Source organism: Vipera ursinii, assembly GCF_947247035.1.
Source record: "Vipera ursinii genome assembly, chromosome: Z".
Classification (NCBI taxonomy): domain Eukaryota; kingdom Metazoa; phylum Chordata; class Lepidosauria; order Squamata; family Viperidae; genus Vipera; species Vipera ursinii.
The window spans coordinates 122,707,435-122,721,583 of record NC_139517.1 but is presented as its reverse complement, the minus strand read 5'-3'; the positions used below and the strand labels follow the sequence as shown (position 1 = coordinate 122,721,583).

Genomic DNA, 14,149 nt, shown 5'->3' with positions numbered 1-14,149 from the left:
CTGTAAAAGAAGACTACCAAGCCTCTAATAGACCACCTGACATGGCCCATTTTGGAATTGGGTGGGTCATTCTGCTTTTCTCAATATGATAAATCTCTAGTTGTTTGAGGACATCATCAATTCCAGACTTCCTAAGTAAAAAGTTTTTAGCGTTCCAATTCCTGAGCCTCTGGAAATTGCCAAGATGGATAAATCGTGAGTTATTTTCAACTACCCAATGCTAGAATGGTCAAAGGAAGCTCATTCTTTCCATACCACTTGTACATCTCTTCAAAACTCTTGAAACTAAGTCACAACTGACCTCTCTGTGTCTGGAAACACAGAGGACATTCTGAGACCATCAGAATATATTCCGGTTGGCCAGTGGTTTGATTATGTGCTGTGAAGTTGTTGTCAATTTTTAATGACCACATAAATAGATTTTCTCCATGATGATCTGTCCCTATTCTGATCCTTCAGATTTTCAAGTAAGTATGTCCATTACCCCTGTAACTGAATCCATCCATCTTGCTGCTGGTTGGTCTCGCCTTGTCTCTCACCATTCCCAGCATTATGGTCCTCTCAAGAGAGTCAGGTGTTTACACTATTTGGTTGATTTCTGCCATCAAGTCATTGTCAACTCTTAATAACTACATATTTGTTGGTTTGTTTTTTATGCCACCCACAAGGTTTCCCCACAAGGTGACTCTAGGTAGGTCTTCTCCAAGAGAACCTGTCCCCGACCCAGTCCTTTAGAACTTTAAAATTAGGTCTTTGCATAATGTGTCCAAAAATGATAATTCATACTTCATTTCTGGAGGAAGCATGATGAACTAAGAACATCTCCAGTAGAGGGGAGACGACAACCATGGCAAAGACAAACAAACCTGTAAGTAGCCCCACATGTGCTCCAGATGGTTGCTCCTTGCGAGGAGACTATAAGACAGCAGTGTGCTGTGGGTTTGAGTGCTGGGAGGCCAAGAGATCAGCTATCTTGCTCATCGATGGAGCAGAGCATTGGGTTTGCTAACCTCGCTTTGTAATCACTTTTGGAAATTGTCTAACCATATTAAGTATATTAGAAATCTTCATAATGACAAGTTTGAAAAGCCATGAGATGAGTTTAATTTCATTCTTGAACAAAAAGAATAACCATAAATTTAAGAATCTAAAGAATGGAAATAACACAATAAAATTAAATAAGACTTTTGTCCCTGAAAGTTATAAACAAATTAAGGGTCCTAATAAATTTGGACTATTGAGACTTTTTACTATATGTTTTTGAAAATAATTATATAAAATAAACAGCTTTTTGTGAGAACCAAATTGATTGTTTATCTCAAGTTGTAACAGAGATTGGAGACTTTTATGATTTCAGAAACTCGACACCAGAGGGGATTAAAGACTCCAGCAGAAAAATTTGGAAAAGATAAAAAAGTGTAAAAGTGGAGATATACAAAATGACATAAAATTAGAAATATTCCAGGAGATTTTCAAAAAATAGGGCCAGAAATTATTAGCTATAATGCCAGAAATGAAGACTGCTTCTATAGATGATATCCAAAAAATGGCTTTCAATATACTTCACAGAAAATATAACCCCTCTCTAAAGTTACATCATAACATTCTGCTTCCTATTATCTATCCAGCCTAACCATAAATCACAAATATTTTTTTTAATTTCTACACAAAAAGTCCACTATAGGTTTCCAATCACCAATAAATGTAGAAAATTAGACTTCTCTAATCAAAGAAGTCGATTTGTCCATTTCAGCAAAATCTGTCCACTTCATCAACCATAGTAGCTAGCGTTGAATCTTTCCATCTTTGTGCATATAATCATTTCACTACAAGAAGTTAAAACTACTCTCTAAAAGAGCAAACATTATCTGATCAGGTAAATCCAAAGCTAATTTGAAATTGCAAAATCCTTGTTTGCATGTGCTACTAGAGGTATTTATGGACACTGAAGGACCACTTGTGTAGACTGTGATGAACATAACAAGTGCAGTATTTATTGCACAGTACTATTTCAATTACAAAACCAAGAATGTTTTAGACAACTGTGGATCCTGTTTCTTTCACTCTTCAATATGCTCTTCCTTTAAATCATTACTGATAGATTCTCTTCAAAGATACTACTTTGATTTACCCAGCATCTTCTGCTCAAGTTCCATGTATCTTTTAAGCAAGGGTTGGTAGATCTAAAAGAGAAAGGGAATAGTATGGGTTAAGAAAGATCACTAATATTGTCAGATTTCATTCTCATAACCAAAAGCATTACCCAGATACAAAATCCTAATACTGCTTCAATTAAAAGGTGTTTGCTAATTGTTTGATTGACCATATGTGCATAGGGCATATACTGTCAAGTCAAAATTTTAGATTTTAGATTTAAAATTTTAAACTGTATATTTTAGAATGTGTTTTATTGTTTAGGGCTACTTGGTTTAATTTATTTTAATTTTTGTATATTATGTGTTGTATATAGTGTTTTAATTGCCCTGTACACCGCCCCGGGTCCTTCGGGAGAGGGGCGGTATATAAATCCAAATAATAATAAATAAATAAATAAAATGTTTGGTAGCAAACTCTTCCAAGTGTTGCCCTCCGTATCTTCTGATTAACAAAGCGGAAGTTTAGCTTAAGGACAGCGGCTTCATTTGGTCCCCAGAGACCTCAAAAGTTTGCCACCAAATTATCATTTTTAATGTGGATGACATGATTGTGGAGTAATTAATTTAATTTTAATTAAACATAAACATAAATCAAATCAAATATAGTTTTTGTCCTGATTCACCAATCCTTTACTTTTGGGGGCATCACCTCAGCCTCAGCCACTATGATACTGAAAGACAATATGTAACCCTCGCTCTAGAATTCATATCAAGGTTGACTCAGCCTTCCATCCTTCCGAGGTAGGTAAAATGAGGACCCAGATTGTTGGGGGCAATTAAGCTGACTTTGTAATAATGCCGCTGGGGTGTGTGTGAAAGCCCTAATAAGCAGGCATATACATAGAATGAAGGCTACTGCTAAGCTTGTAAGCCGCCCTGAGTCTTCGGAGAAGGGCGGGATATAAATGGAATTAAAATACAATAAAAATAAATATCTGCATGCTGGCTGGGACACACTTATAATTCAACAACACCTGAAGGTCACTAGGATTATCAACAGAGCCAAAGTCTAGGCTAGTATTTTCCAAATTTGGCTACTTCCAGATATGCATTTCAAAATTTGGATACTCCTGATGTATGATTTCAACTCTCAACTCAGATTTCAACTCTCAACGCTGCCAGTTTGAGAATCCTAGCACTTGAAATCCTCACATCTGGGAACTACAGCAGTTTGAAAAGCTGATCTAGACAATGCTCCATGTGAATTTGGGTAAAATGCTGTTCTTATAGATTATTTATTTATTTATTTATTTATTTATTTTAATTCCATTTATATCCCGCCCTTCTCCGAAGACTCAGGGCGGCTTACAAGCTTAGCAATAGCCAATTTCATGATCACTGTGGAATATTCCTCATTTGAAGAAGTGACCCATAGTAGGAAGGGAAGAAAATTCTTGAGATGATCACTTGAAAAATACCAGTTACAAAAAAATGTTATAGAAAACATCTGGAGAATTTCAGGCAAACAAAGACAGGCCCGTGTTGCTTTCCACAGTCTCACCAGGAACTTGGCATAAAGGATTCAACATTGGGAAAGACTTTGTAAAACATTAAGAATCCCTACATTTAGCAGGATTGGTCCAGACCACCAGAGCCATGGTGGAGCAGTGGTTAGAATGCACTATTGCAGGCAGACTCTGCCCATTGCCAGGAGTTTCATCCTGATGGGCTCAAGTTTGACTCAGTCTTCCATCCTTCTGAGGTCGATAAAATGATGACCCAGATTGTTGGGGGGCAACATGCTGACTCTGTAAACCGCTTACAGAGGGCTGTAAAGCACTATGAAGCAGTATATAAGTCTAAGTGCTGTTGCTATTGCTGATATTGTCCATAAAATTTTGAGATTAAGACCCTTTCAACAAGAAGTTTCAAGTTTCAAGTTTTATTTAATTTGTATACCGCCCTTCTCTTTGGTAGGGACTCAGGGCGGTTCACAGGGCATATATAAAAAAGACAATACAAAAATTAAAAAAGATTAAACCCATGCCCAGTTAAAAACAGTAATACAAATCTAAAACAACAAATTAAAACCCATGATCCCCCGTCAGGCCAGACCAGCTAATTCAAATAGGTGGGTCTTCAGGCCACGACGGAAAGTTCGGAGGTCTGATGCCGTCCGGAGCTCCACCGGCAGTTGGTTCCATAATGCCGGAGCGCCCACAGAGAAGGCCCTCCCCCTGGGGGCCACCAGTCGGCATTCCCTGACTGGTGGCACCCTGAGGAGGCCCTCTCTGTGGGAACGCACAGGGCGGAGGGGAGTTGATGCCGGCAGCAGGTGGTCCCCGAGGTAACCCGGACCCATGCCATGTAAGGACTTAAAGATCATAACCAAAACCTTGAACCTCACCCGAAAGACAACTGGCAACCAATGCAGCTCGCGTAGCAAAGGTGTAACATGGGAGTACCGGGAAACTCCCAAGACAACTCTCGCGGCCGCATTCTGTACCAGTTGGAGCCTCCGAGTGGTCTTCAAGGGAAGCCCCATGTAGAGAGCATTACAGTAGTCAAGGCGAGAGGTCACGAGCGCATGAGTGACCGCACACAGGGCATCCCGGTTCAGATAGGGCCGCAATTGGCGCACCAGGCGAACCTGGGCGAAAGCCCCCCTAGTCACGGCCACTATATGATCTTCCAGGGTAAGCCGTGAATCTAGGAGGACTCCCAAGTTGCGAGCCCTATCCACGGGGGGTAAGAGCTCACCCCCCATAGAAAGAGATGGAACATTTTGAATGTCCCGGGATGCCGGAATGTACAGCCACTCAGTCTTGTCAGGGTTGAGTTGAAGTCTGTTCCTCCCCATCCAGACCCGAACCGCCTCCAGGCAACGGGACATCACAGCGAGGGCATCACTGGGGTGGTTTGGGGTCGAAAAGAAAAGTTGGGTATCATCGGCATATTGATGATACCCAACTCCAAAACCACGAATGATCTCACCCAGCGGTTTCATGTAGATGTTGAACAGGAGAGGCGAGAGAACCGACCCCTGAGGAACTCCACAAACGAGAGGCCTCAAGGCCGACCTCTGCCCTCCTGCCAACACTGACTGCGAGCGTCCCAGGAGATAGGAGGAGAACCACTGAAGAACTGTGCCTCCCACTCCCAATTATACTTCTTGTGAAATGTTCTGTATGCACACATCAGGGATTGTCCTACCAACGCATCCTTTCATGTGATAATATAAAGTCCAAAGAAGAAATCGAAGAGAGCACAACAGCTAAGAATTTACTCCCTAGTATTGGTAGCTCTAAGGGGACGTGGTGGCTCAGTGGGTTAGGACACTGAGCTTGTCGATCAGATGGTCAGCAGTTTGGCGGGTCAAATCCCGAGTGCCACATAGCAGAGTGAGCGCCTGTTACTCGTCCCAGCTTCTGCCAACCTAGCAGTTTGAAAGCACATAAAAATGCAAGTAGAAAAATAGGGACCACTCCGGTGGGACGGTAACAGCGTTCCGTGCGCCTTTGGAAATGACTAGCACGCATGTGCGGGGGAACCTTTACCTTTACCTTTATTGGTAGCTCTACAGTATTTATCCTAAATTTCACAGATGGAACTACTTCAAAAAAAAGCATTTCATTTGTCAAACAAAAGAGCTAGTAGACACATCAACATAGTGTAAAAAAGGTTCTACAATAGGTACAGAGGTTGACATATAAAATGATCTACTAATCTCTAATTTAACTAAACAAAAGACTCAGGTTTGCAAAAGATTAGAAGAACTATCTATATTTGTCCATAGATAGTTGGCCATTTGAGAAGACAAGTTCTCTCCACAATTCATCCATCATAACTGAAGATACAACTCGAGTTTTGGCCTGAGAAAACTATTAAAGAGCCAGAATGTATTCCTGTAACCCTGTTTTCAGCCATCCAAATTAGAAAAAAAGAAAAATTAAGATTCTTTTTTTTCCCCTGCCTTTTCCTTGTAAAAATCTTAACATTTGGGAGAAAATGTCATTATGCAGTACAATGTACATTATATGTTAGATTGTGCTGTTTGAGGAATCCTGGGAGTTGAAGTCCACAGTCTTAAAGCTGCCAAGTTTGGAAATCTCTGATTAGAAACGTGGGATCATTATTGTTAATGATGGAGGTCTTCTGGTCCAGATCTCCAGCGGGATTCTCATTATCACCCTGGACAAATGATTCAATTTTTTCTTGAAAACTTTCAATAATGAGACACCCACAACTTCAGAAAGCAGTCTATTCAATGCTTAGTAGCACTCACATTTAAGATGTCTGCCCTTATTTCAAGTGTGAATCTCTCACTAAAAAGCTTTTACCCTCTGATCTTATCTTCTGTCAGAAAGTCTGAAGTTAGTAGCACAGGCAAAGCTAGAGAAACTAATTGAAAAACAAATTTGTCAGCAGAAGGCTTTATCTTAGTTAACCAACACCAGATCTCTAGGATTACTGCAGGATTTGTTCAAAATGGTCATTTTTGTTCATGACTTCAATGTGTGTGCAGCAGTGGTGGATATTATTGAGAACTCTCTGCAGAAGAGTAGTGAAGCAACTAGGTTTTAGGTCCTGCATTGCTTACAATCCCAGGTTAGAAGTGAGATGATGATGATGATGATGATCCTGCAGTGGTTGGGGGGGGGTCTGTTGCAGAGATGATAAGCAGTGAATGATGGGGGCCAGAGAGACAAGCTAGAGAACCAGATTGTGAACATCCTTCCAGTTGTCTTCCGGGTGAGGTTCAAGGTGTTAGTAATGACCTACAAAGCCCTACATGGCATGGGTCCGGAATACCTTGGGGAGCACCTGCGGCCGGCATCAACTTCCCTCCGCCCAGTACGCTCCCATAGAGAGGGCCTCCTCAGGGTGCCACCGGTCAAAGAATGCCGACTGGTGGCCCCCAGGGGGAGGGCGTTCTCTGTGGGTGCGCCGGATTTATGGAACCATCTTCCGGTCGAGCTCCGGATGGCGCCTGATCTCCGCTCCTTCCGGCGCGATCTTAAAACCCACCTTTTTGAACAAGCTGGCCTGGCCTGATGGGATGGGGTTGGGTTTTATAAATTGGTTTTAACTTTTAATCTGTACTAATTTATTAAGGGCATTGCTGTTTAATTACTTTTTAATTTTTGTATCTTGTTTTTATTATGTATTGCCCTGTTCACCGCCCTGAGTCCTTCGGGAGAAGGGCGGTATACAAATTAAATAAATAAATAAATAAATCCTACCTTGCTAAATAGCAAGTTCTTTTCTTGATTTCCTGGAATTTGTGGTGGACCAACCTTGGTTTTAAAGTACTCTGTTTGCTCTTGGGATAGATTCCAGAGAAGTCCAGGAATTCATTATTGTCCCAAATAAGAACTTCCTTCCCCCTATACCAGGGTTAGGCAACCTTGGCTCTTTTATGACTCGTGGACTTCAACTCCCAGAATTCCTGAGCCAGCTGGGAGTAGAAGTCCACAAGTCTTAAAAGAGCCAAGGTTGCCTACCCCTGCCCTATACAAAGGTAGCCACACAGTGCTTCTGGCAGGGCCTCACTCCTGGATTGACAGGTATTGCACTGTCACTCATGCCTTGGTCATCTCTCATTTGGATTAGTACAATGCACTTCGCAGGCCGGATCCGGCCCCCGGGCCTTGTGTTTCACATGTCTGAATTAGGGTGATCAGGATGTTTGCAGCTGATGTTGACCTGCAGGTGGCTAAAAATGTTCACTATAATATGAAAACTACTTTTGTCAATGCTGCAACAACCCTCAACAAGTTTCCAGCTACAAATTCAAAGTTCTGGTTTTAACCTATCAATGTACCATAGCTTGACATCTACATGTCTGGAGATCACCTGCTTCAAATAGAACAGACCAGATCAGATTGGCCAGAATGGGATGCTGAAATTCCCTGTAAATCAAAGGGAGATCTTAAACTTGATATTTTTCATGATATTTCTACTTTGTTTTTATACCTTTTCTCTCAAAATCTGAATGATGCTTACCAAAGTAACCCTGTGGAGAGATGGATTATTTTGTGCAGCTTTGAAGAATGAAGGAGGAGGAAGCAATTGAATTATGTCTGTGTCAAGGGTGAAGAAGATTTGAATGTTTCTATGGTTAACTCTTTTTTTCCTATTGTACAGGATTTATAGTCAAACCCCTTAAACTACCAGGAGTCTTTGGAGACTGATGTAAATGATGTAAAATGAATACAAGCATAATGTAGTGTCTATGGAGACTCTCAATTAGCCAGGTCATGGTTGTCCCACAGCTGTTTTTCAAAGGTAACTTGTCTTTCTTGGTTCTTTCTGTTCTGAGAAGCTTCTTGGATAAGAAGCTAAACATTTTCAAGGAAAAAACCCAACCAAGTCCAGTTGCCTTTTGAAAAACACCTTTGGGACAGATTAAGAGTGGGGGACATATGGATTTTAACTCATCTTAAATTTATGAATTAGAACTGGGACATAAATCTCATACAGGCAGTCCTTAATTTACCACCATTTTGTTTAATGTCCACTTGAAGTTACAAGGCATTGAAAAAAGTGACTTAAAACTGGTCCTTCTATTTACAACCATTGCAGCATCCCCATGGTTATGTGTTCAAAATCTGGGCTCTTGGCAACCAGCATATACAGTACTTGCAACGGTGGCAGGATCCCTGGTTCTTATGATCACCATTTACGGCCTTCCCAACAAGCAAAGTCAGTGAGGGATGCCAGATTTGCCTAATGATCTCCTGATTCACTTAACAACCGAAGTGATTCACTTAATAACCATGGCAAAGATGGTTGTAAAATTGGGTGCCACTCACTCAACAATGGTCTTGCTTAACAAGACAAGTTCTGGTCCCAACTGTGGTTATAAGTCAAGGACTACATGTTAATGAATAAATGAATGCTCCCCCAACTCAGAAAACTAGGCTTTCATGGAGACCTGCAGTTAGACAATGCAACGAGGAGACATTTTTCTCACCGGAAAGGGAGTCTCATACAAATAGTGGCCCTCAAACTCCTTAGCACCTACTCCATGTCCAGCAGGCCAAGTCCAGAATTTGGCCTCGATAACAAGAGATGTGTTTAGCTGTAGCTATGCTCTAGGGCTGGGGGTCAAGGGTGGTGGGTGGTCTCTTGCTGGAAAAGGCAGCAAACTCAGCTTGACTTTTGCCAAGACAAATAAGACCGGCGGCGAAGTATTTTGTACATTAACAGGGAAGATAAAATATTTCCACTGGCCTTATATTAGCAATTATTTTACAGCTCCATTTTAATGCTTAACTCAGTCAGTTTCTATGGAGATGCAAGCATTGGACTTTCGCTTTGGTCTCCTTGCTTGTGCATCAGCCACTTATTACAGCGAGACACATTATGGTGGCAAAGGACTTTAAGCTAAGCACAGAGTCTGAAGATGATGACCAGCTTCTGGGTAACCCTTTGGTGAAATGCATTGCCGTCCCACTCACTGTGACTTGAAAGCTCTTCAGACTGTGTCTGTTCCCCCCCCCAACTCATCTACTCCAGCACTTTGCAAAAAATCCCATCAGGCCCAGCTCAAAACTCAGAAACAGAAGGAAAAACTTCTGCAACAAGCAGAGAGGAATCCTACCTGTTGTATAAATGGAAGGCAGTCCTTGACTTACAACCACTCGATTACAAGTAACTTGAAGTAACCATGTTGCTGGAAAAAAAGTCATTTATGAAAGGTTCTCACACTTAGGATCCTCTCAGCATCCACATGGTCATGTGATCGAAATCTTGGCACTTGGCAACCAACAGGTGTTTATGACAGTTGCGGCATCCCAGGGACACGTAATTTCCATTTGCGACCTTCTGACAAGCAAAGTCAATTGGGGAAGCTGGATTTGCTGAGTAAGTGCACGACTGACTTAATAACTTTGGTGGCTGACTTGACAGCCATGGCGAAAAAGGTTGTAAAATTGGATGTGACTCACCTAAGGACTGCCTTGCTTAGTAATGCAAGCCCCAATTGTGGTCCTGAGTGAGGGCTACATATAGTACAAGCTGAGCTATGAGTGGGAAGCCAACAGAGCAGAGGGTCACAATGAATGTCTTGGGCAGAGTCCAGAGCTGTGGTGGCGCAGTGGCTAGAAAGGAGTATTGCAGGCAAACTCTGCCCACAGCCAGGGGTTCGATACTGATCAGCTGAAGTTTGATTCAGCCTTCTATCCTTCCAAGGTCGGTTAAATAAGGACCCAGATTATTGAGGGCTATAGGCTGATTCTGTAAACCACTTAAAGAGGGCTATAAAATCACTGTGAAACAATATATAAAGTCTAAGTGCTGTTGCTATCTTGGTGTAAGCTAGAGGTGGTAATTCTAGGTTTCCTTCACACGTGGTGACTCCCAAACGGTTTTCGGGATTTTTCTGGGGATCACTTGCAACAAGATGAGATGCTGGGGAGGATCCACAGGGATAATCCAAAAGGTTAACATGGCAGCCACAAATGAGCATTTACAAATGTGCCCCATAGACAGGGCATTGACTGCACAGTTATAGGCACCTTCTATGCTTTTTGGATCCTCCCCACTCTGCACAGGCTTGCCAGATCCCTTCCTAGGATCTGCATCGTCCTAAATTTCTGAATTCTGGAGTGACTGATGTTGCATCCCCCCCCCTCCCGATGAAATATTTTCTTCTAAGGCAGGTAATTAGGTTGCCACCAACTGTTTGGGAAAAAAATACAGATGACAATCTAGATGAGGCAAAACAGGAGATCCCTATTCCAATAACACCAGTTTTTCCTTTTTCTTCAGGTCTATTAGGTTAAGAAGGGACATGGTGGCTCAGTTGGTTAGGACGCTGAGCTTGTCGACCAGAAGGTCTGCAGTTTGGCGGGTCGAATCCCGAGTGCCGCGTAACAGAGTGAGCGCCTGTTACTCGTCCCAGCTTCTGCCAACCTAGCAGTTCGAAAGCACGTAAAAATGCAAGTAGAAAAATAGGGACCACTACGGTGGGAAGGTAACAGCGTTCCGTGTGCCTTTGGCGTCTAGTCATGCCGGCCACGTGACCACGGAGAAGTCCTCGGACAAGCGCTGGCTCTTCGGCTTTGAAACGGAGATGAGCACCGGCCCCTAGAGTCGGAAACGACTAGCACGCATGTGCGGGGGAACCTTTATCTTTACCTATTAGGTTAAGTGTTTCTGGAAAATGTCATACCTAATATTTTAGAGAGAAAAGGGAAGGGGGGAAAAAGAAGGAAGAAAGGAAGACAAAGAGAGGAAGGAAGGAAGGAAGGAAGGAAGGAAGGAAGGAAGGAAGGAAGGAAGGAAGGAAGGAAGGAAGGAAGGAAGGAAGGAAATAGAAAAACTAGAGAATGGAAACTTCAGGCCATAGAAACCTAAACAAAAGCATCACGGAAAACACACAGTCACAGTCATGCAACTCCTAAACTTTCCTTGGCAACTTTAATGCACTGAGTTCATTCTTCCCAAGCCTTTTTGTCATGTAGGGACCGAGTCCCTTGACCCAATCAGACAAAAACAGTTGTCGAAAGGACTTGTTTGTCTGACTTTTGACCAAGACAGTCCAGAATCAGAAACAATGGTCAATTTCACCGCTTCTGAATCCTATTCTCTGCTACCCAATTGGGGGGGGGGGGAGAAGCAGGGAGGGTGCTTATATTTCTGCAGACAGTGACCCAGCTGGTCACTCACTTAAGAGTCATCATTTAGCCTACAGACTCTGGGGGTCACATTCCTCCAAACACAATTGCTGACAAGAGATAACACATTTTTCTGCCAAGTTGTGGTGAGAAAAGTAAGTAAAATGTAGCAGAGGGCCAGAAAAGTAAAGTGCAGCAGGAAAAAAGAGGAAGTTTGAGGGGCTGCCCCAAAGAAGAGGGAGTCAAGCTATTCTCCAAAGCATCTGAAGGCAGGACAAGAAGCAATGGATGGAAACTAACCAAGGAGAGAAGCAACCTGGAACTAAGGAGAAACTTCCTGACAGTTAGAACAATCAGCCAGCGGAAACAACTTGCCTGAAGAAGCTGAGGGTGCTTCATCACTGGAGGCTTTTAAGAAGAGACTGGACAGCCACTTGTCTGAAATGGTATAGGGTCTCCTGCCTGAGCGGGAGGTTGGGCTAGAAGACCTCCAAGGTCCCTTCCAACTATGATGTTCTATGTTTTAAGTACAGGTAGTCCTTGAATTACCACAATTGGGATCAGAAATTTTGTTACTAACCAAGCTGAGTGACTCGTGCCTGATATTACTACCCTTTTTCCCCAGGGTTGTTAAGCAAATCAATGCAGTTGTTAAGTGAAACACATGGTCGTTAAGTGAATCTGGCTTCCCCCCCCCCATTGACTTTGCTTATCAGAAATCGGCTGGAGAGGTCGCAAATGGCATTCAAATGGTCCCAGGATACTAAAAGTGTCATAAATACATGACATTTGACAAGCACCCGAGTTTTGTTCATGTGTCCATAGGGATGCTGCAATGGTCATAAGTGTGAGGACTGGATGTAAGTTACTTTTTCACCGCTCTCACCAGTCACTAAATGAATGGTTGTTGGTTGAAGATTGCCTGTATCAGCCCTACAAGGTAGCTGTATAAGTGAGACGGGCAGTTACGTAAATTTGATAAATAGATAAACCAATGTCCCATAAAGATCAGTACTGTTTTTACTCTTAATAGCTGTAGTAACAGAATCTTGAAAATCCGAATCTATTTCTTCCTTCCTCTCCTTATCGCAGGGGTGTCAAACTCAATTTCATTGAGGGCCGCATCAGCATTGCGGTTGCCCTCAAGGGGCCGGGTGGGTGTGGCCTGGGTGGGCATGGCCTACTGGGTGGGTGTGGCTAGAGTGCGTATGGCCTACTGGGTGGGCGTGGCCAGCTCTACATCCTTCGCATCGAGGGTGCCTATGGGTGCCTGGGCAGGAGTGGGACAGATCTGAGGGTCTCTGGCAGAAGGAGGGTCTCTGGGCCAGGGCCAAGGCAGTGGGGGCCATTCCCTCACTGTTTCCAGGATGTCTTCGCGGGCCGCATGTAACCGCTTCACGGGCCGCATCTGGCCCCCGGGCCTTGTGTTTGACATGTCTGCCTTATCGTGTGTGAATTGTGGAGAGGTTTGTCGGAGACATTTTTTTTTAAGGTTCTTCCTTAGTCCCACCTCAAGCCCACTTATTTTAAGCCCTGCATTGAGAGTAGCTTTTTATCCTGTCAGTTAAGACCTTTCTGTCTTCACATTACAGGGACAGATAGGGAAAGATGCAGGGATGGGAGTAGGGGTAAGGAAAGGACAAGAAAACAGAAAGGGATAGAGTTAGGAAAAAAAGAGGGGGGGGAGAAGAAGAGGAGGAAGGATGGGACGGAGGGAGGGAGGAAAGGAGGAAGGAAGGAAGGAAGGAAGGAAGGAAGGAAGGAAGGAAGGAAGGAAGGAAGGAAGGAAGGAAGGAAGGAAGGAAGGAATCTTTCACCAGGTGACAAAACTAGTGGACCAGAGGAATGCTGTAGATATAATTTATTTGGACTTCAGTAAGGCATTTGATAAACTAGATCACAACCTACTACTTGATAAGATAGAAAAATGTGGGTTAGATAGCATCACCACCAGATGGATTCGTAGCTGGCTGACAGGCCGTACTCAGCGTGTGGTCCTCAATGGAACCGCATCTACATGGAAGGAAGTGTGTAGTGGGGTGCCCCAGGGCTCTGTTCTGGGCCCAGTGCTCTTCAACATCTTCATCAACGATTTGGATGAGGGGATAGATGGGGAACTCATCAAATTTGCAGACGACACCAAGCTGGCAGGAATAGCCAATACTCCAGAAGATAGGCTTAAGATACAGAAGGATCTGGACAGACTCGAACACTGCGCACTATCTAACAAAATGAAATTCAGTGGTGAAAAAAGGAAGGTTCTACATTTAGGCAAGAAAAACCAAATGCACAGCTGTAGTATAGGAGGTACCTTGCTCAATAGTAGTAACTGTGAGAGAGATCTCGGAGTCCTAGTAGACAATCACTTCAATATGAGCCAGCAGTGTGCTGCAGCTGCCAAAAAAAGCCAACACAGTGCTAGGCTGCATT

At 43.1% G+C, this 14,149-nt stretch overlaps 1 protein-coding gene across 2 annotated transcripts in view; it reads right to left on the bottom strand.

The window, feature by feature from the left end:
- Window positions 1-1,119: 1,119 nt before the first annotated feature.
- The window catches only part of XYLB (xylulokinase), a 155,030-nt gene continuing 142,000 nt past the window's right edge, over window positions 1,120-14,149 (bottom strand). For both annotated transcript variants that reach the window (XM_083377001.1, XM_083377002.1), the window contains exon 19: window positions 1,120-2,183. In XM_083377001.1, the coding sequence (XP_083233127.1) occupies window positions 2,118-2,183 (66 nt within the window). In that variant the 3' untranslated portion in view covers window positions 1,120-2,117. The remainder of the gene's footprint in view (window positions 2,184-14,149) is intronic.